Raw genomic sequence first — 20320 nt, 5'->3', positions numbered from 1 at the left:
GTTTGTGAGACCCTATCTCAAAAAAACCCATCACAAAAATAGGGCTGCTGAATTGGCTCAAGGTGTATGCCCTGAGTTCAAACACCAGTAACACACACACACACACACACACACACACACACACACACACACAGAGTAGCCATGGGATACCATTTTCCAGCGCCTGTTGGGACACCCGTCAGCCTCAACTTAAAATCTCTCCCTCTTTCCAAGTTCCTCAATTGTTGGGGGTCACCCAAACCAAGAACTGAGTCTCCCTACCTCACTTTACCTTAATCCAGACTGCATCAGCTCTCATGGGGTAACAGCTGGACCCCCTGGCAGGACACCACATGACCAGCTCCATGGGCCAATACACACTGGTGCCTGTGGGAAGGGACCCTGCTCAGTGTACGTGGGCAGTCTATCCCTCTGAGCCACTCTGCCCACAGCCCATACCCTTTACAGGAACCCTCTCCGAGTTTTCTTGGCCATCACAGGACCAGGCAGAATATCCTTAGCACCTGGCCACTCAATGCTCCCCTTATCCTGTCCTACACCATGGGGTGAAGGCCTCCTCCTTGAACTTATCCCTACACTGCTCAAAGGCTCCCGAAAAAACAAATCAACTACACTATTTAAGTTTCTGTACACTACAAGCCGCAGGCTGGGGCTTAGATCAGGGGCTTCTGAACTCAAACCTCAAGCAGAAAGAAGGCCGAGCCTGTGGGTAGAAGACTGGGTGAAGGCCTACTGTTCAGCCCTACTTTGGCCTTGGATCCTTGGCCCCAAACTTAGCTGTGGGCTGCAGCTGCTGCCATCCCAGCCTCCTGAGCCAGCCCTGCTCTGGCACATGCTGCTCCTTGGGCAAGCACCCAGGGGAGGGATTCAAGGTCTCAGATAACAGCCTCGTGTGCAGGGTTATAATGGGGATCGCCCAGCAGGTGCAATACACCTCTGTGAGTCCAACACCATGGCCTACCTCTGGTTCTTCTGCTGGGCTCTCCTGGGCACTGCCTTCGGTAGACACCCAGCCCTTTTGCCCCAATTCTGTTCCTAGTTCAGCTGTGCAGTGTTGTGAACCTGAATGAGTCACTCTCACCCTCTGAGTGCCACTGGCCTCAGGTCACATGCCCCCTCATGGTCCCAGAACCACCTCAGAAACTGGCAGCTGGGGACCCCCCTACTCCTTGTCTTTCCCCCCACCTCCCAGCCAGTATGAAACCCCCAAGGGGAATGAGGCCTGTAAAGAGGCCAGGGAAGATAAAATCTGGAGGGACAGTTAGCAGCTTGGCCCTTCAAACCTTGCCGTTTTAGAACCTTGAGATTGCTCTTTTAAACCTCTATTCACTTAGTTCCCACTATGTGCCAGGAATAGAACAAGTGCTTTGTGCTTATTGGTCACACATCCTCACACCAACCCTGTGAGGGTGGCAACTGTGTGACTGCTATGTGCAGATGGAGAAACTAACTCCAAGCTGAAGTTCCAGGGCTACCTCTTTCCCAGGCCCATAAGCAGCACAGCTGGATGGCCTTATTAGTCCCAAGGACTTGTGATAAGGGGGGGATGGTGCGGCAGGCTGCGATTGGTGGGCTCCAGGATATAACGGGGGCTCCTCAGGGAGAGCCCCTAGGCTAAACACCAGGGCTTTCTTCTGGGTCATCCTCAGTGACCCCCTCTGCCAGTGGCACCGGTAAGTGGAGACTCAGGCAGCCAGGAAGCCCCAGGTCACACCCACCTGTCATGGTCCAATGCCTCGAAGGAAAGGGGGCATGTAAGTGCTTCTACCTCTAAGACTCTCCCCACAGCCATGGTGGGGCACCATATTCCCCCTTCTCCTTCACCTGGCACCCTGCTGGCCACCTACCAATAGCTCTGGCCTTGCCCTCTAGGCCTCTCGATACTGCTGTTTGACTTCCTGCAGATGAGGGGTGCATTCTGGGCATGTGGGTGCTCTCTGGGCTGGGTCAGGCTGAGGGTGCTGCCCTTCTTCCTCCCCAGGACAAAACCGGCTTCCACTTCTGTGGGAGGCTCCCTCATCAGTGAGGATTGGGCAGTCACTGCTGCCAACTGGGTGAGGTCTGGACTCAGGTCTGGACTGGGGACACTTGGGAGTCTCTTTCTGTCACCATCAGCTCCAACCAAGCAATGTGCCCAGAAGGAAAGGGTCTGAGGAAAACTGTAGGCTGGAAACAAGCTGTTCCTATCCCACAGCCATAGGCAGAGCAGCCTCTGCTGGATATACACCCCAGTGGCCCTCACTGCCCTCACCTCAGCCCAGCTGGGCAGTCGTGGCTTTATGTGTAGATGTGAAACATGTCAGAGCAAGAGAGCTTTGCCTGTGACCATAAAATCTGGCTGCCAAGCTGGGCTCAGCCCACTGGACACACACACTTCCTGGCGCCCTCCAAGCCACCTTCTCTCTCCAGGAAGAGCCACTTTGTGGTGGCCAGGGTGTCTGACCTTGGCTCTGTCCAGGAGCCGTCCAGGTTCTAAGGGTTGCTAAGGAAGTTGGGAGGTGGGTGGGTCACGGGGCTGCAGCAGGCTCTGGGGACTAGGGAGGCGAGGCCTGCACTCCCTGTCTCACATTTTTTTGGTGGGACAGGGCTTTGCACTTGCAAAGCAGGCACTGAACTGCTTGAGCCACACCTCCAGTCCATTTTTGCTCTGGTTATTTTGGAGATGGGGTCTTGTGAACTATTTGTCTGGGCTGGCCTTTAACTGTTGTCCTCCCGATCTCAGCCTCCCAAGTAGCTGGGATTACAAATGTGAGCCGCTGGTGCCCAGCTTCTCCATATCGAGTCTCCCCTGAATTCCGGGTATCTTCCACTCGGGTCTGCCCACCCCTAACCTCATCCCAACAATTTTCCAGCATCCACTTTGTACCGTGTGTGCTGCTCTTGACATCACACTGTTGAGTATGGCCACACCTACACATTTCTCCAAAACAATGTCCCTGCTGCTGTCACAGTCCCAAGGCTTCCCTCTAGGCTCTATGGTGCCACAACAGGCCGAAGCAACATCCAGTACAATGCACAACGCCGAGTGTCTCTGCAGGGGCTTTTTGGAGTATGTGATGAATTTTGGTTTTTGGTCTAAATTCCAAGCATACTTGTAAATTGCAACCCAGTCTTAAATTTTTCCATTTTCTCAAAATCCTCTGAATTAAAGACCCAACAAACATGAATAAAAATGAGAGCTAATGACAGAAGGGTCCTGAAGCAGAGGTCTGTTTCACTGGGGGGTGGGAGAGCGTTTGGCCTATCCTAAATCTGGTTGGGAGCCCAACAATCCCACATGGTTCAGCACCCTCTGGCTCAGGCTCACCTATCCCTGCTGGAGGCTTCATTTTCTTGCTCCAGTGTGTGGAAGTCCTGGCCCTCTGGTCTGTCAGCAGGATGGAATCTGGACCCTGGTGGGCATCATGTCCTGGCACAGTGGTACCTGATCCATCTCCACTCCTGTTGTGTATGCCTGCATTTGGGAAGTTCTGGAAGTTAACTGAGTCACCTCCCAACCCACATCTGAATAAAACCATCAAGAGCAAAGGCTTGCCTCTTCACTTCTGTTCTCACCAGGGTGGTGAAGGGATGGGAGGCTGGATGACATCAGTGAGGCCCTTCTGTGGAGTTTAGAGTTAAATGGGCTAGCAGATCCCCTGCCCTGCCCCTTTCTTTGTATAGGCAGGGAAACTGAGGCCCAAATTCATATGCAGAATGGTAGAGCTGGGAGCAGCACTGAGGTGACCCCATCTCAGGCACAGGCTGCCAGCAAAAGTACAGAGAGAACAGACACAGGCCCAGAGCAAGGGCTGGCACTAGGCTTCTGCCTTCCTAATTTGGAGGCCAAGTCCATGTGTAAGTCAAATAACACTCTGTAGAGTTCTACAAACAGAGATGAGTTTCCTTCTAAGAGCAAAGGTCTGGGTAAGATCTGTAGAAATGAACTTCTTCCTGTGCAGTGTGCCCCAACTTGGCCTGTCCTCCTCCTGGAGCTGCTCCTGGCTCCAGGTGCCAAAATGCCAGGAAAATGTGCAGTTGCCACCTTGCTGAGTTGTGCTCATGCCAAGCCTTCTGGGCCTCAGGCCCTGTGCAGTCCTCTCCCCATCCCACCTGTTTTCCAAGGCCCCACTTTGCAGGTGACAGCCAGTCTCACCTCCCTGGCCCAGCCTGGGTTCCCTTCTGAAGGGATCCAGTTTTCTTCCACCCTCCAGTGTTTACCCTCTTAAGTCATTTCTCCTTAAACCCATTGTTTTTACTGTGGCCCCCTGGGCTGAGGACATAGCTGCCTTCCCACCCCTGGGCCCTCTCTTGTCTCTCATACACCTTAGAAAGCTGCTTTTCATTTACAAATTTTATTAAATGTAGACTATTAGTCAAATGATTGGAAAATCAATAATGAAAAATAGTTTTTTAGGTTTTCTCCTGGTGTACCACTGTTCTCTCCTGTCATGGGGACAGGATCAGGCCAAGGGGTCACAGGAGCCCTGTGGGCTGGGAGAGCCATGTGCTCCAGCCCTGGTCTTCTTGGCCCACAGTACACTCTCAGGGAAGAGCACCAGCCAGCTCCTCAGCTTCATTGCCTCTGAGGAGCCACCGTCCTCCACCTGCCCTGTCACAAATATGTACAAATCCCCAGACGGTTGAGGGCACCAGCCTGTGGCAGAGCTGGGGTTACCTGTCCCCAAGCTTGCAGGACACTGACTCCTAAGATGGGTGCCTGGGGTGGCTCAGACCATCACTGCCCCTCCCCTGCCCCCACACTCTGGTTATCTACTCTCAGGCAGCAGCCAGCTGGCCCAGGACCCGGTGGAACTGCTGAGTGCTGTGGCCCAGCTCCCTGACCCTGTCTACCATGTCCTGGGCAGCAGCAGGTGACGGGTACTGCAGGGCAGCAGCCTTGGTGGTGGCCACAATGCCACGTAGGAGGTCACACAGCAGGTTGCTGTAGTGGGTCACCTGGCTGCGCACATCGGCTGCCTTGGCCTGCCGTGACAACGTGTCCCCAATAAACACCAGCTTGTGGGCACTGAGAATGACGAACTTGCTGTGTGCCACAAAGATCTTGGGTGGCTGGTTGGTGGCCACGGCGGTGAAGAAGGCCTCTACTGCGTCTGTCAGTGTGGTCAGGTTGGCCTCGCACTGCTCCAGGTAGAAGAGTAGCAGCTGCCGGTCGGAGGGCCCCAGGCCACCTGTCCGTCCCGGTGCCAGAGGCTGGGCAGGTGTCCAGTTGGCCAGGTCATGGTCTATGGGCCGCGACACCTCCTGCTCGAGTTGCTCAAATTGCTTTAGCTGGGGGGAGCAAGAACAAGGTTAGGCTGAGTCACAGACATGGGGAACAATTTGTATTCATCTCGGTACTGCCCACCAAAGTAAAATCAGGAACAACCTAAATGTCCAGTGACAGGACTACAGGGTCTAGTCATGTCGAAAGAGTGCAGAGGAAGGATGAAGGACATGTTTATTTCCTAAAACCATGGAGAATCCATGTCACTACCTGTGTAATTTTTGTTTGTGTCCTTTCCTGTGCACTTCACACTCCCCTCACTGATTCTCTATATCCCCCATGAGGTAGCTACAACAAGCCTCACTTGTGGGGCACACTGTCCTCTGCCTTCTTTCTCCACGCCTGGAGAACATGAGGCAAGGGAACCTTGATGGCAATAGTTTTGCCCTTGTATTTTAACTTTTCAAATTATCTTCATAATCAGAATTACATGCCCTTAGTACTTTTCAGAAACACCACTTTCAGAGTGGTTTCCAGAGGGTAGAAAGGCTCTGAGAGAGAAAAGGATGGAGAGAGGATGGTTAGCCAGTACAGGGGATAGATGGATAGGAGGAATGACTGCTGGCACTGTATAGCACAGTACTATGTCTGACAACATTTTGAAATACCTAGCAGAGAGGGTTTTGAATGTTCCTACCACAACTAAATGATCAATGTTTGAGGTAACAGCTTAGGGCAATTACCTTCATCTGATCATTATACATTGTATACATGTATCAAGATGCCATACTGTTCTCCATACACATGCACAACTATGTATCAACTAAAAATTTAAAAAAAATTAGAAACACTAACAAAACAAAAACACCCTTTCCTATCCTAGGAAATAATTCAAAATAAGAAGAAAACTCTGTCTGTGAATAAACACAGCACTATTATTTAAAATAAGAACTGGGTACAACATAAACATTCAACAATAGACTTTATGTGGCCTCTTAAAAAGAATTTATGAAGAAGGTTTAATGCTGGGGAAAAATGCTGGACACAGAGGCAGAGTGTAGCTGCTCCCAAGTCTCATCTCCAACAGGCACCGGGAGGCCAAGGAAAGGAGCTGGCTGGTGGAAGCCACCCCCAGTTCCAGCTCCTGTGTCTGCCTGTGGGTGCCAGTATTTGTTTTCCACTCTTACACTGTTCTGTGATCTCTATGATGTCAGTTATTATTACTCTGATAATAACTTAATTGTGCTCATTTATTGAGGTGCTAATGACTGAATCCAGGGCTTCAAGAATGCTAGTCAAGTGCTCTGCCACTGAGCTATTGCCCCAGCTCTCTCACTTAAAATCAACCAAATCAGCCAAGGTGCAGTAGTAGCATGCACCTGTGGTGCCTCAGGAGGCCGAAGCAGAGGGATCACTTGAGTCCAGGAGTTCAAGACCAGCCTGGACAACACAGTGATATTCTACTTCAAAATAAACTAAAATAAACCAAACCAAACCAAACCAAAAGATGGAGAAGGGCATGAGGTTTGGACAGTGACTGGCTGTCCCTGTCACAGGAGGCAACCATCCCAGGAGAAGCTGGGGCCTTAGGGCCTCAGGATTCACTGGGCAAGGCCTGGGGTCCGTGGTCCTTGAGCCAGGCTGGGAGCCTCACCTGCTGCAGCTCCAGCTGGCCCTTCCCCTGCCGCATGCTGTTGCCCTTTTCCAACAGCTCCTTCTGGGTCTTCTCAAACTCCTCCTTCCCCTGGAGGGGAGAGACAAGGCTGGCCTGAGAAGTCTCATCTGGGCCAGGACGGCCACTAGGTGCCATGGGGTACGGCAAGGATGCCAGCACCACCAGGTGGCGCTGAAGACACGCACAGGCTCACACTCAGGCTGGTGGAGTAGCCACTAGGCCCAGGGAAGCAGACATTGCAGGAAAGGGCTGGGCACAGGCAGGACACCCACAGAGGATACACTCACTACCTGCGGCCATGGCACCCTTCCTGGTCTGGCTCCCACAGCAGGAGGAATCAAAGCCTCCTCAGCCAGGCCTCGGCACCTGTGGGCACTCAGACTGGAATGCTCCTTACCAGGACTTCCATTTAGCTACCATGCAGGTGTTTTGTTCAAGGGAAGCAGCCTCAGAGGTACACTCCCACCCCACCTTCCCACTCCCCATGTCTTGGTGTCCGTTTTCATCTTTCAGAACCGGCCTCTCTAAACAGAATGGAGTCACATCTGCTGTGCTCGCTAGCGAAGCTCAGCCCTTGAGATATCTGGGAGCCGTCACTGGCTGTTACTGCAGGATCCGGGGACAAAGCCTGGCTAACCATCAGGCCCAAGATGGGGTAAGGTGAGGGTGCTGGGACTCACCAGTGACCAATCGTAGAGCCCAAATCTCCCTCTGACCATAAGAACTTTGTGTGTGTGTGTGCAGGGGGAGAGGGATGGCTCCTTACAAGAAGAGTAGCAGAGTCAGAGCCTGTGGCCTACGCAGGGAAGACACCCACCTGCAGGTGGACGTAGTCATAATCCTCCATCCAGCCCCCCTCACTGTTCTCGTACTGCCCATCTGGGGAGTCTTGGGAGGTGAACTTGGGGGGTGACGGCAGGGGCCGTGACTGGATGCTGCTGGCCTTGTCACTGGGGTTAGGGTGCAGAAGGCCGCCCCCCTCTGGCCCCGGGGCAGAGGCCTTGGTCCGTCTGAAGAGCAGCGAGGCATTGCCATGCAAGAAGGAGGCCAGCTGCTTGGCGTCTTCGGGCACAGCCCGTGAGCAGGCTACCAGGTGGTCCAGGTCTTCAGTGGTGAACCCTGTGCCTCCCCGGCCACTGTCAAGGACTTGACCATGGGCCACCAGCGTCTGGTACACGTCCTCCATCTTCTGCAGCTGCCGGCTAAGTTTGGCATGCAGGGTGCGGTCAGAAGTGTGGGTGGCATTGCTCACAGCGCTGCGGGCAAACTCTAGCAGCTCATGGACAGCCCCCAGGACAGCAGCCACCGCAGCACGCAGGTCCTGCACTGGTGGCTCCTGAGGCTCAGAGGTACTACGCCAGCTGCCAGCCCCACCGGCACTACCCACCAAGTCCAAAAGGTGGGCTATGGTGGCGCTCACACCTTGCTGTAGCCGTGCCAGGGATTCCACAGCAACCTCCAGCTCCAGGGGCTCCCGGCCTAGCACTGACACCTCCAAGGAGGACACTGACTGGCTACTGCGCGTGCTGCCTGTGCTGGAGGCTGACAGGCGCTTGGCATCAGCTGGGGCCTCTCGCTCAGTTGGTGGGGGCACAGCATATACACCATTGTCAACCATACTGCCGTCAGCCACATCAGAAGCAAGTACCCGTTCACGGGGCACATCATACAAGGTGCCGGGGCCAGGCCGCCGCAAGCCTGGTGGCACATCGTAGAGGTCGGGAGCAGGGGGTGGAACATCATATACATCCTCAGTTGGTGGGGAGTCTGGAGGAGGTGCAGCAAGGATCAGTGGGTGGCGGGCTGGGTCAAAGGGCTTGGCCTTGGCGAAGGCAGGGGGCACATCGTAAGTCTCCTCACGCTGCAGCGGGCCATCAGGCACATCCTTGCTCACAGACGGTGGAACATCATACACCTGGGGGACCAAGTGGTGGTCAAGGCTGTCCTCCATATGCCCACCCCAGGAGCTGGAGGCAGGACCCAGCCACATACAGACCTGCCTGGTGCCCACACCAATCATGATGTTACTCAGGATGGTGATGGCTAGGAACCCAGCTCTGGCACCACCCATCTGTAAGATGAGGAACTCCTTCACAGGGATGTTATGAGGATTACATGTGTATTAATTTAAGTGACTAACTCCGAACACATAGGCAGAGGTTAGCTATTGTGTCACCACTGCTGCTGTCACTGCCACCACCACCTCCTCTACCACATCATCACCACACCATGGACTTTCTGCTCTGTAGCACAGTAAGCTCTGACTGAACTTTGCGTGTCATATTTTGGTTTAGGACAGTCCTATGTAATTACTAGTCTCCCTTTCACTTTCAAAGTGAAAGTGTCATGGTTTGGATGACAAATTTTGTGTTCACCTCACTGACAACCCTTTTCAAGAACATTCTGAGAAGGCCCTTCCTTCCATGGGCCATTTTCCAGATGATGAAGCTGAGGCCCAGATGGTAGCTTGGTTTCCACATCTGTTCCACAGCAAGGGAGGGGTGGACCTGAGCTCTCCAGACACCAGTCCCCAACCCAGCACACATCCAGCCAATCCTCAACTACCCCCAGGAAGCCTCTGAGGTCCCAGGTTTTGCCAGTTGCTTACCGCATGGTGATTGGAAGGTGGCAGGCCCTTCTCCACGCTGGGAGGCACATCATACACATCCAGCAATGGGTCTCTGCCATTGGGACCCTTGACAGCCATGGGGGGTGTGTCGTATACCTGAAGGGCATGAAAAAAGGGTATAGTAATACAAGTGCCAGAACCACGGCACTTGTTTAATGGGGAGAGCAGAAATTCCAAGGCACCTACCCCAGGACCTGGCTGGGACTGAGAAAATCCAGTTCCCTGAGCTAGGGCCAAGTACAGGCACAGACTTATAATCCCCACCCTCTCCCGCCCCCAGTCTCCCAACACCTACCTCCTGGCCATACTGGCTGGGAAGCAGTCCCCGAACAGGTGGCACATCGTAGATGTCCTGGGACCCTGGGGCCAGCAAGTGGCGTGGGATGTCATATTCGTCCTGCTCTGGCTGGGAGGCCTCAAATACATAGCCCTGTCCCACTCGGGTGGGTACCACCACCTAGAGGTAAACAGCAGACTGTATCACCAGCCCTCATGACCCACCCAGAGGCCTTTCAGGAGACTGCCTGAGGCATGGTAAGGTACATAAAGGTGTGTATGGGGGTGGGGGGAGGCTTCCCAAGGGTAGGCTTAGAGGCATTGGTTATCATCCCTTGTGTATTTATTTTTGCTGTTTCTGTAGTAAAATGAAGCACTTGGGGTACAATAATTAGACCTCTGAGTTTTGTTTAGAGTTGTCTGGTTCTGGGCCAAGTAACAGAAAGTCACTATAGCTGGATAACCCAGAAGGTTCCACAGGTGCATTTGGGATGACAGGGGGTGGGGAAGGACAGGCAGGATGTAGGGCTGAGGTCCTGGCTCCAGAGGGCACTGCCAGAGGGGCAAGGGGGCCACCCTGGACTAGGGTCCCAGACCTGCTGGACAAGACGCCCCCATGTAAGGCCTCCTGTGACTTTCCTATTGACACTTCCCAGTTGCCTCTTCTCAGAAAGGCCTATTCAGCAAGGAAATACCCATAGGACCAGGCTCTGGAGATGCAGGTACAGCAAGCTGCCCTTCCCTGGCCCCCATGGCACAGCTTGGGGAGAGGCCTGAGAGCAGTCACAGGGCCGGTTCTTGGGCATATGGCCAGGGCTGGTTTGGAAGGTTAAGCATGTGGGCAAGGGGAGTTGCAACTAGACTCAAGACCCCTTTCCTCTGCCGCCACACCCATGGAGCTACCTTTCCCATCTGAAAAGGGAAGGCCTCAGTGGGGGGGCTGATGGTCGGAGGTCAGTCCCTTCCCCCCAGAGGCTCTGACTCTGGCCAGGATCCATGGCAGGGTGCCACAGCAGCAAAGCTCTGGCACTGTACAAAGGGTAGGCAGGGGCCGGGGATCTGCCTGGAATACTCACCACCCCTCCCAGGAGCGTGCTGCCCCTCACACCAGAGCCCAGTCTGAAGGGGGCGGGGGCATGCAGGGAGCCTCCTGTCCTTCAGGATTCTCCAACCAGGCACAGGCAGCCTCCCCCACGGGGTTCCCTGTTCATCTCTCTCCACAGAAAAGCCCTTTGTTCCCTAATCAAAGGGGATGTCTGGGACAGGGTTGACTCAGGCCCTACCCACACACACCCTCCCTGAGGCTCAATGCTCCCAGAACCCTGTCCAGGCCCCCAACAGGCGTTCAACACTTGGGCCAGCTGGGATTCAGGGCCCCTTCTGGCAGGAGAGCCCAGCAGGTTGGTGTGTGCTGGTGCCATCAGGGCCTTTTCCACACCAGTGTCTGGGGGTGAAGTTGCAGCCACCTCTCCAGATTCATCTCCCTCTGCAAGCCCTAGACTTGAGTCTCCTCCAGAGCTATTTTTAGATGCTGGAACCTTTCAACAGTGGGGCAGGTGGGGGCTGGCTGGATGTAGCAGGTTGGCTGGTCCTTGAGTCAAGGTCTACAGCTCCTCCAGACCCTTGGCCTCCAGGTGGGGACCAAGAGGCAAGCCCAGACTTAGTGCCAGGAGGTGGAGTGAGTGCCTCCCCAGTCCCTGCAAACCCATCTCACCCTCATGTAGACAAGACAAGGCTGAGAGCACAGGCTGAGGCCACTAGAGGCCAGACCCCACACCCAGGCTATTAGGGCAGCTTGTTACTCCTGCTGCAGAGTTGAGTGACAGTGAGCAGCCATGCTGGCCAGCAAATGTTTTTCTGTTAGAAAAACAAGAGTAAGCCAGCTGCCAACAGGGAGAAGCTTATTAGGAAAATGAATTCTTCAGAGAGCTGCTGAGCCCTGCTAATCACAAACCACCCTGTCCTGCACCTGAGGCTCGCTAGCAGGATCTGGAGGCCCCTGGGGAGTTGGGGAGCACAGCTAGAGGCCAGGAGGAAGAGGTGGAGATACAGACACTCCCTGACACACACACACATACACACTGTGGAGAGAACAAGAGTACAAGGCATAGGATGTAATGTCAGCCATACACACTCATATGCGCGCACACACACACACACACACACACACGTACACATGCAGTTGAGGCTGGGCAGGAAGACTGCAGTCCCCCCATCCCATCCCTGACAACCAGGTGTCTGGGGAAAGGAGGTTAAACTCAGAAACACGCCTTAGCTTGTCAGTCAGGGCAAGGATGAAACCTCCAGAGCAGCCTTGGTCCTGTAGAGGCCAAAGTGTCAGTTGTGGGGAACAGAGACAAGAGGAGACTCCTCCCTGCCTCCCAGCTGTGCGTTCTATCCTGGGGGCCCACCATCTCCAAGCAGCATAGCTGCTGGTGTCTGCCTTCTGCAAAATGGGCACTATCCCACTGACCTGGGCCAGCTTCCCACTCTGGTGCACCCAGCCCTACATCTAGGAGTCTCGTTTTCTCTTCTGTGAATGGAGTGTCACAGGAGTGCCATAGGGACACGCAGATGATTACTTCATCTCTGCAGCCCCATCCTCCACCCCTCTGGCTCAAGGGCCCAGCACGGGAGCCTGAGAAGAGGTAGAGCTTCCAAGGTGAGGAGGATGAAATCCAGGCAGGTACGACTGAACTCGCACGTTCCCCATGCCTGGCAGGCTGCAGCACTTAAATCAGGTTGCTTCCTCAAGAATAGCCTTACATAGATGCCTTCCCTCCTGGGGTCCTACATGGTCATGAAGAGCCTCTGCTCTCAGCTTTGTAGCACCCATTCCCCAATCAGAAGGTCCTGGTGCCCTGGGGTGGCCCTGACTTTGCTTTTCCCAGCCACACCAGATGGGTGTTGCATTGGAGTTAGACCCCTTCTGGCCCCAGCCTTGTCACTCACCCCATTGGCTTCCTGAGACCAGGGTTCCTCCCATTCACACATCGTTCTGGCCAGGGCATCACCTCCTCAGTCCAGTTAACCATGGCCCTGAAATAACCATTACCCTAGATGGGTCTGAGTTCTGACACCCATTGGGGAGGCCCTGGAGCTTACGAAGGCAAGACCTCAAAATTTGGATACAGATGTACACACCAAGATGTTTAATGCCATGCAGTTTGTAATAAAACCACAAGTGGTCAAAGACCATCTAGTGCCCACCGCCAGAAGAGGCAGCAAAACGGCAAAACTGGGGGCAGCCATGCCAACAGGTATAATGTGGGTGTCTGATTTCCAGCCTCAAAATGCAAAAGCACAAATCTGTGAAAGACAGATTGCCTCTAGTATGCTGGACCAAATATGCCGCAGCGTCCCAGTGATCTCCCTTGATGAGTACCACCTCCAGACTTCTCACACACTATGCATTTTCTATGGTAAATAAGCGTCACTTTCATGCTCATAAAATAAAAGAGGCTGCCCTGGCCAGGAGGTGAGGCATCCTGGGCAGCTGGGCATAGGGTTCCCCTTCCTGGACCCTCAGCCAGGTCAGGGCCCTTGGGAAACAGGCGTGGACAGCTCCACCAGTAGATCTGGGCAGAGAAGGGCCCAGTCAGTAACCCCCTGCAGTAGTGTTGAGGGTCTCACTGATGCTTCCTGGCCACAGGGCTTCCTTTTCCTGCCTGCCCCAGCCTACCAGGTGTGCCAGGAAAAGACATGGGGGAGGGTGCTGAGGACATGTGCCATGGGTGTGGGTACACGCATCCATCTGTGTGCTATATATGGTGAAGGTGTGCAAGTGGAGGAAACAGACCATACCTGTCCCAAGGTTCACCAGCCAGGCACTGCTCCTACTGCCTCCCTAAGGGCAGTCTCCCACACCCCACACTTCCCCAACTCCACAGCGCCAGCTTGGGAGGAGCTCCACTCCAGGCATCCCAGCCCAGACCAGCATGGCACAGGTTTCTACTACCTACCTGTCTCTGGTCAGATGGTTGAAGTAGGACAAGAAGAAGTGAGGGCCAGTGACCCAGGGACCATGAAATACCATCTTCTGCCTGCCCATGACCCCTGGCCAAGTCTCCTGGATGCCAGACTGCTCTGTGGACAGGCTTGAGGTGATACTACCTGCTGACTTGCTGCCCAGCTGGTACTGGTGAGTTCCCCACCTCAGCCTTGGCTGAGTGTCCACTTGGCTACTCTCTCTCTAGACACAGGTGGCTCTGGACTGGACATGGTGAGAATGTGAGGCATGAGTGGGGCCCCAGGAAGCTGACCTGGCTGAGCCTGCGTTGCTTCTCTTAAGAGGCTCTGTGCTTATTATTAGGTGGCTGCTCCCACCAAGGCCTCCAGGATACATGCCTGCCTGTGTTTCCCTGAGCACAACCCAGGCAGCTGGGACAGAGCTGGATGTTAAGATTCTCCCTGGTGGTGTGGTCTCAGGTGACTATTATGGAAGGCAGGCATGGAGGAGACAAGGAGAGCTGGACATGGCAACTCTATCCTAAAAGTCTGGGGGACACCTCTGTTTCTGGGCCCAGAAACTCCATCCCCAACTCTTGAAGAGATTTTGGCACGGGAAGACACAGGTCAACTAAAAGTGAAGAAAAGTTGCTCTGGACTCAGCCTGAAGCAGCCAAGCGGCCTTGCCTTCAGTCCTGCTTTCTTCCATAGGTAGACGCCTTGGGGTGGCCCAGGGCACACAGGCAGGGGGAACTAAGGGTGTCCAGCTCACAGCCTGAAGCCCAGTGGTCTTGTCCCACAAGTGGAGAATGGTTGGCCTGTGGAGCAAGGGACAGCCTGCAGGTGCGCTTGACCCCTATCCAGAGGACTGACTCACGGAAGCCCCTAGCACAAGGTGACTTCCCTCTCCTTCATTGGCGCTCAGGAGATCACTGGAACTCATGACTGCTAAGGGCCTTCAAGAGTTTTCTGTCCTTATTAATGAGACATGGCACATGCGGCCACCTGGCAAAACTCTATTCTGTGCTGCTAGGTGGAGCACCAGCTTAAGTTTTGGTGGACAGGAGGTAAGAAGCAACAAATGTAACCTCCAGAAAGCCCGCATGATGGCTGGAGCTCAAGCAGCACCTTGTCACTCCTGGCCTGCCCACCACGACATATGACTTATGTGAGAAGAAAAAAAATGTTTCTATTTCAAGGTATGCTCTCCTAGTGGACAAGCTGCCTTTCTTATTCTTCCCCTTTAGGTGCCACCCTCCCTCCTTTTCCTGGGCTCCCTACTTTGGTCTGAGTCCCTCTATGCTGTGTTATACACTGCATACAATGCAGTTATACAATGCATTCTGGTCAGAATGATTTCATCTAAACATGGACTGAGGTGGAACCCTCCTACTCAAAACCCTGTATCCTCAGAACAGCATCTGGCTCTTTGGTGGGCATCAGGCCCTTCCAGAGTCTGTCCCCAGCCTGCTGCTCTTGCTCACCTGCCAAGTCCTGCCTTGTCCACCTGGAATGCAGGACACATCTCCATACCTCTAGGCCTGTCAAAGGCTTCATCCTATGCTGACACCTTCCCAACTCAGGGAGGCTGCTGAAGTCTTCTTCATCTCCAAGGCCACCTCCACCCATTCATACACATCTGCACCAGACAAATGAACACATTCCCAAACACCTCCCTGCTTGACCTAAGACCAAATGCACAGCTGGGAGCCCTGAGGTGGCTGGGCCCTTCTGTACTTAAAACCAGGACCTGGGCTAACCCTATAGGGCTGCATAGTTGTGCCAGGGCAGCCTTACCTTTGCTGGTGGCTTCGTCCCCTCCCAGCTGCGAGTATCCATGGATGGGGGAACCTGGTAGATGTCATGCCCTATGCCAGCGGAAGGTGGCACCTGGTAAATGTCCTGGGCAGGACTTCCAGGCCCTGGGGGCACCTGGTAAAGCTCTGTGGCTGGGCTGGGAAATGGGTGATGGGCCGTTTGCTTTGAGAATGCGGACGTCTGCTTGGCTGGGGGTGACTGGAACTGTGGGCTGGGTCCAGGGGCTTGGTAGACACCTTGCTGAGCCTTGCCTGGAGTGGGTACCAGGTAGACACTGTCAGGCTGTGGCTGGTATGTAGTAGGGAGCATGGGTGTGTACTGGGAAGCTGGGGGCACCGTGGAATGGAGACCCTGGGGGAGGCTGGACTGGGGCTGGGCTGGTGTGGCAGGTGGGCCTGGGCCCGGCCCCGCTGGCTTCTTGTCGTACATGCCAACCAGGATCTTGAGGCGGTTCCCGGGCACGATGCCCTGACGTCCATGCAGTGAACAGAGCCACCAGCCGTCCAGGCCCTGTGTGTCCCGCTCTAGTACTGTCATGATATCGCCCTTTCGGAAGGAAAGCTCATCAGGGGACTCGGCCACGTTGTCATAGAGGGCTTTGGCCAGCACATTCTGTGGAGAGAGGACGTAGTAGATGTGAGGGCAGAAGAATGGCACAGGGGCTCCCGTCACTTCTGGGATCAGGGAGGAACCTGTCTTTGGCTTTGGGTGAGGAACTCAGTCAGGTCTGGCAAGATTGCAGGGCTTGTCGCCACCTGAAAGGCCCACTTGACCCCATGTCTCCAACTGAGTTGGCAAGCCTCTCAAAATATTCTTGATGGCAGCAGCTACTATCAATACCTCAGAGAAGGTTCTCCATATGCTCCTAAAAACTACTCCTGTGATTATAGGACGGCCAGCACCAGGGAGGGAGCAATGACAATACAGCCACCAGGTTACACTGAGCTAGGAAGTGATTACCTCAAGAGGTGCAAGAAAATAATTTGACAAAAACCCTAGCTTCTTAAGATAAAAACACTAAAAAAGACATGGAGGCTTGACTCAAGCAGTAGGAGTACCTGTCTAGCAAGCACAAAACCTTGAATTCAAACTCCAATACTGCCAAAAAATCAAAACAAAAAACACTGAAAAAAATGGCAGAATATTTCTTTAAGTCTATAAAAGAAAACAGCAATTACTGTGGAAATCTTAAGGCTGAGAAAAAACAAGGATGTTTTCCTTACTCCAGCCCCAGAGTCCAGACCCCTGCTACTCTGATCAATAAAAGTTGCCAAGAGAAAGATGTTGGGGTGGTAAAGAGGCAGGGGAGGGTTGCATACATCACACAGGGGCAAAATACTCATCTGCAGACCATATGGTCGTCCATGCAAAAGCCCACAAATGAGAACTGGTAACTGATGAGAAGCATCCTATTGAGGACATTGTGGAACAGAAGCTAGAAGTTATTCGAGAAATAATCCAGCATCAACTGCAGAAGACCATAGAGGAGAAATGTTGAAGTTCTGTCAAAGTCTTTGAGGAAAAACTTAAATATGGGGGAAAATGTACCAAGTTCATGGTGGGATGACTTAAAGCAATAAAAGCTCATTTGCCCAGGCTAATTTCATAGCATAATTGTCCCCCTTACCCATGTTTTCATTTTCTGTGGTTTCAGTTAGTTACCCATGGTCAACCATGATCTAAAACTATTAAATGGAAAATTCCAGAAATAAAGAACCTATAAGTTTTAACCTGTACACCATTCTGAGGAGTGCATTAAAATCCCACCTAGGGTGCGAGTCATCCCTTTGTTCAGCATATCCTGGCTACATATGCGACTCACCTGTTAGTCACTTAGCTACCTTGGCCACCTTCTCAAGTTATCACAGTGCTTATGTTCAAGTGATCCTTGCTTTACTTAATAATAAATTAGGCCCCAAAGTGCAAAGTAGTGATGATGGCAATTTAGATATGCCAAAGCATTTCCTTTAAGTGAAAAGGTCAAAGTACATTAAGATATTTTGAGAGAGAAGGACCACACTCACGAAACTTTTATTACAATATTATTATAATTGTTCTATTTTATTGTTATTCATCTCTTATTGTGTCTAATTTATAAATTAAACTTTATAATTGATAAGTAAGTACTAGGAAAAACAGTATATTTAAGGGTCAATAGTATCTGAGGTTTGAGGCATCATCTGGGAAGTAATGAAACAGATTCGTCCCCAGGATAAGGAGGGAATAGTATAAATTCACTACAATTAAGATGACAAGCTGGGCACCAGGGGCTCATGCCTGTAATCCTCGTTATTTGGGAGGCTGAGATTGGGAGGATCGAGGTTCGAGGACAGCCTGGTTAAATAGATCATGAGACCTCCAATTCCAAAAATAACCAAAGCAAAATGAACTGGAGGTGTGGCTCAAGTGGTAGAGCGCTTGCTTTGTAAGCACAAAGCCCTGAATTAAAACCTAGTCCCACCAAAACAAACAAAAAATGCCACAAGGTTTATTTCTTTTCATTTTTTTTTAAAGGAATTTGGCAAAAAGAAAAAAATTCTAGAATGAAATGGAGGGCTGGGGGCATGGCTCAAGTGGTAGAACACCTGTCTAGCAAGCACAAGGCCTTAAATTCAAACCCTAGTACTGCCAGAATAAAACAGATTCAGAATGAAATGGAGGACTGGCACATTTTCAGTTCTGAAAATGGAAGGCACAGGAGGTACAACTTCCAGACACAGGACCTGCAAAGCAATGGGGAAAAGTTAAGGCTGCACAGCAAGTGAAGCCAGGCCACCCACTGTATGAAGAACATCTAACATGGACATTTACTTTACACTACACAGAGGGGCAAATGAAAACCCAAATGTAAAAGGTCTAACTCTAGGGCAAATAAAAGAGTGATTAATCAAGAATTTGGAGGAACTCCTACAATCAAGGAAAAGAACAACAGAAAAATTCACAATGCATGAAAAATTCCCCATGCAGAAACCAAATGGTCAAGGCTTGAAGGATGCTCAGAGTACCAGCAAGAGACGCAGCTATGTGGTCCATCATGTGCCCTAGTATGTGGGGAAGTTGGTGCTGGCAGAAGCATTCACAGGCTCCATCAACTTCAGTAACACTCAGCAGTAGGGTGCTTGCCCATCACTGCTTGGGGCCACTAAGCAGGTGAAGTTGAGAAGTGTCACCCTCTTGAGTTAAGAGCAAGAGAGAGGTTCTGTGGCCTAGAATTTTTCTTCTAAATGTTATAAACATCTACAGAAACACATTCTCTGTATTTCAAAGATTAATCTAGGGGCAGATCCCAGACATGTTATATTAACTAATGTGGGTACTTCTGGGAAAGGGAGGGGAATGGGATGAACATCAGGAATAAACAGGGAAAATATAGTAAAACAAGGAGCCTTGTACAGCAAGCCAGCCAAGGAAAGGCAGCCAAGGAAGGACATGTGCTCTGTGTAGCCCCTATGCGTCAAGGAGGAGGACTAAGGTGCAGGCAGACAGGGAATGGGCAGGCACTGGGGACACAAGAGCCTGATAAGGAGGCTGCCACTGCTGCCTTTTCCCAGGTGCTGAGTTCAGGTTGGGCCAAGAGGATAGAGGGCAGAAGCGAGAAAGGCTCCTTGGACTGGATGAGGCTGGGGTTTCTGCCCTCTTAAGGCAGCAGAGAATGGTCTGTGCTTAGCAGGGACCTCAGGTCTGATACACGAGGAAATCAGGTTCCAGAGGAAGCCTTAGGAGGGCAGCTCAGTGAAGGGTGGGGACGCAGGGAGGCCATACGTCTTCCTCTGGGCCCAGCCAACTCCCTTGTCTGGCCTCAATTCTAAATGTCCTGCAAGGTCCCTCCTGAGTCTCCTGGGTCTGAAGATGCACAGCTAGGTCTGAACCCTGACTAGAAAACAGGGTGAGGATTCTGACCACTCAATGGCTGGCTGTGACTATGTGACCTTCTGCACTTGGGCCTGAGAAGTGAGAAACATCCTCTAAACTTCATCTTCAAAGTCAAACAGGAGTTGGAATTCAGATGGCAGGAAGGACCATACTCCCTGGGACAAAAATCAGAAATGGGAGCCCTGGACTTGGGATAGAAGAGCAAGGGGGAGGCCTCCTTTCGGGGGGTGGGAGGCACCCTCTGAACTCTGTCTCCTTGGTCTGCCATGGAAAGGATCATCAAATAGATGAGTAGATAAGGACAACAGTACCCTGGGGAAAGGCCCAGGCAGGTAGCAGGAGCTCCAGGTCCCAGGAGGAGTTAAAGGCTAGAAAGCTGGGAGCCATTGTGAGCAAGTCCCAAGGGAGAAGTCAGGCCAGGCAGGAAGTCCAGGCTGACTCACCTTGGTGCCAAGGTGAGAACCACCAAGGGCAGAGACTCGGGAATTTCTACAATTGCTCTACACCCGATCTATGCCACAATTACAACAGAATTAAAAATGCGCTGAAGAATCTGAATATGATGGTGTGCATCTGTAATCTCAGCTACTTGGAAGGCTGAGACAGGAGGTTGTGAGTTCAAGGACAACATGGGCAACACAGTGAGACCCTGATTCAAAAATAGGGCAAGGAATTGTAAATTATGTTTCAAACTATCTTAAAATAGTTTAGACTGAATTAACTCATACAAATGATTATATTTCTCAAGTGTTTCAGGATGGATGAACTTTCTCTCTGATGCATTAACTTGTAACTTGTGGTTAGAACAAATACTGTCTATGTGTTTTAGGAAGAACATATATGCAAACCGTGTATACAATTCAATAAATATTTAAAAATAAAATTTAGTAAATAA

The 20320-nt window shown here is 52.1% G+C and overlaps 1 protein-coding gene across 5 annotated transcripts in view; it reads right to left on the bottom strand.

Moving 5' to 3' along the window:
- Positions 1 to 4315: 4315 nt before the first annotated feature.
- Bcar1 (BCAR1 scaffold protein, Cas family member) overlaps positions 4316 to 20320 on the bottom strand; it is a 35982-nt gene continuing 19977 nt past the window's right edge. For 4 of the 5 annotated variants that reach the window (XM_074055650.1, XM_020160183.2, XM_020160184.2 and 1 more), the window contains exons 2-7: positions 15532 to 16164; positions 9806 to 9967; positions 9490 to 9606; positions 7699 to 8796; positions 6861 to 6950; positions 4316 to 5271 (exon numbers count right to left, since the gene is read on the bottom strand). In XM_074055650.1, the coding sequence (XP_073911751.1) occupies positions 4759 to 5271; positions 6861 to 6950; positions 7699 to 8796; positions 9490 to 9606; positions 9806 to 9967; positions 15532 to 16089 (2538 nt within the window). In that variant the 5' untranslated portion in view covers positions 16090 to 16164 and the 3' untranslated portion in view covers positions 4316 to 4758. The remainder of the gene's footprint in view (positions 5272 to 6860; positions 6951 to 7698; positions 8797 to 9489; positions 9607 to 9805; positions 9968 to 15531; positions 16165 to 20320) is intronic. The other variant, XM_020160185.2, reaches the window with a different exon arrangement.

The sequence above is a fragment of the Castor canadensis genome, chromosome 15, assembly GCF_047511655.1.
Source record: "Castor canadensis chromosome 15, mCasCan1.hap1v2, whole genome shotgun sequence".
Classification (NCBI taxonomy): Eukaryota; Metazoa; Chordata; class Mammalia; order Rodentia; family Castoridae; genus Castor; species Castor canadensis.
The sequence above is the reverse complement of the archived record's forward strand: the minus strand, read 5'-3'. Positions and strand labels throughout refer to the sequence as shown.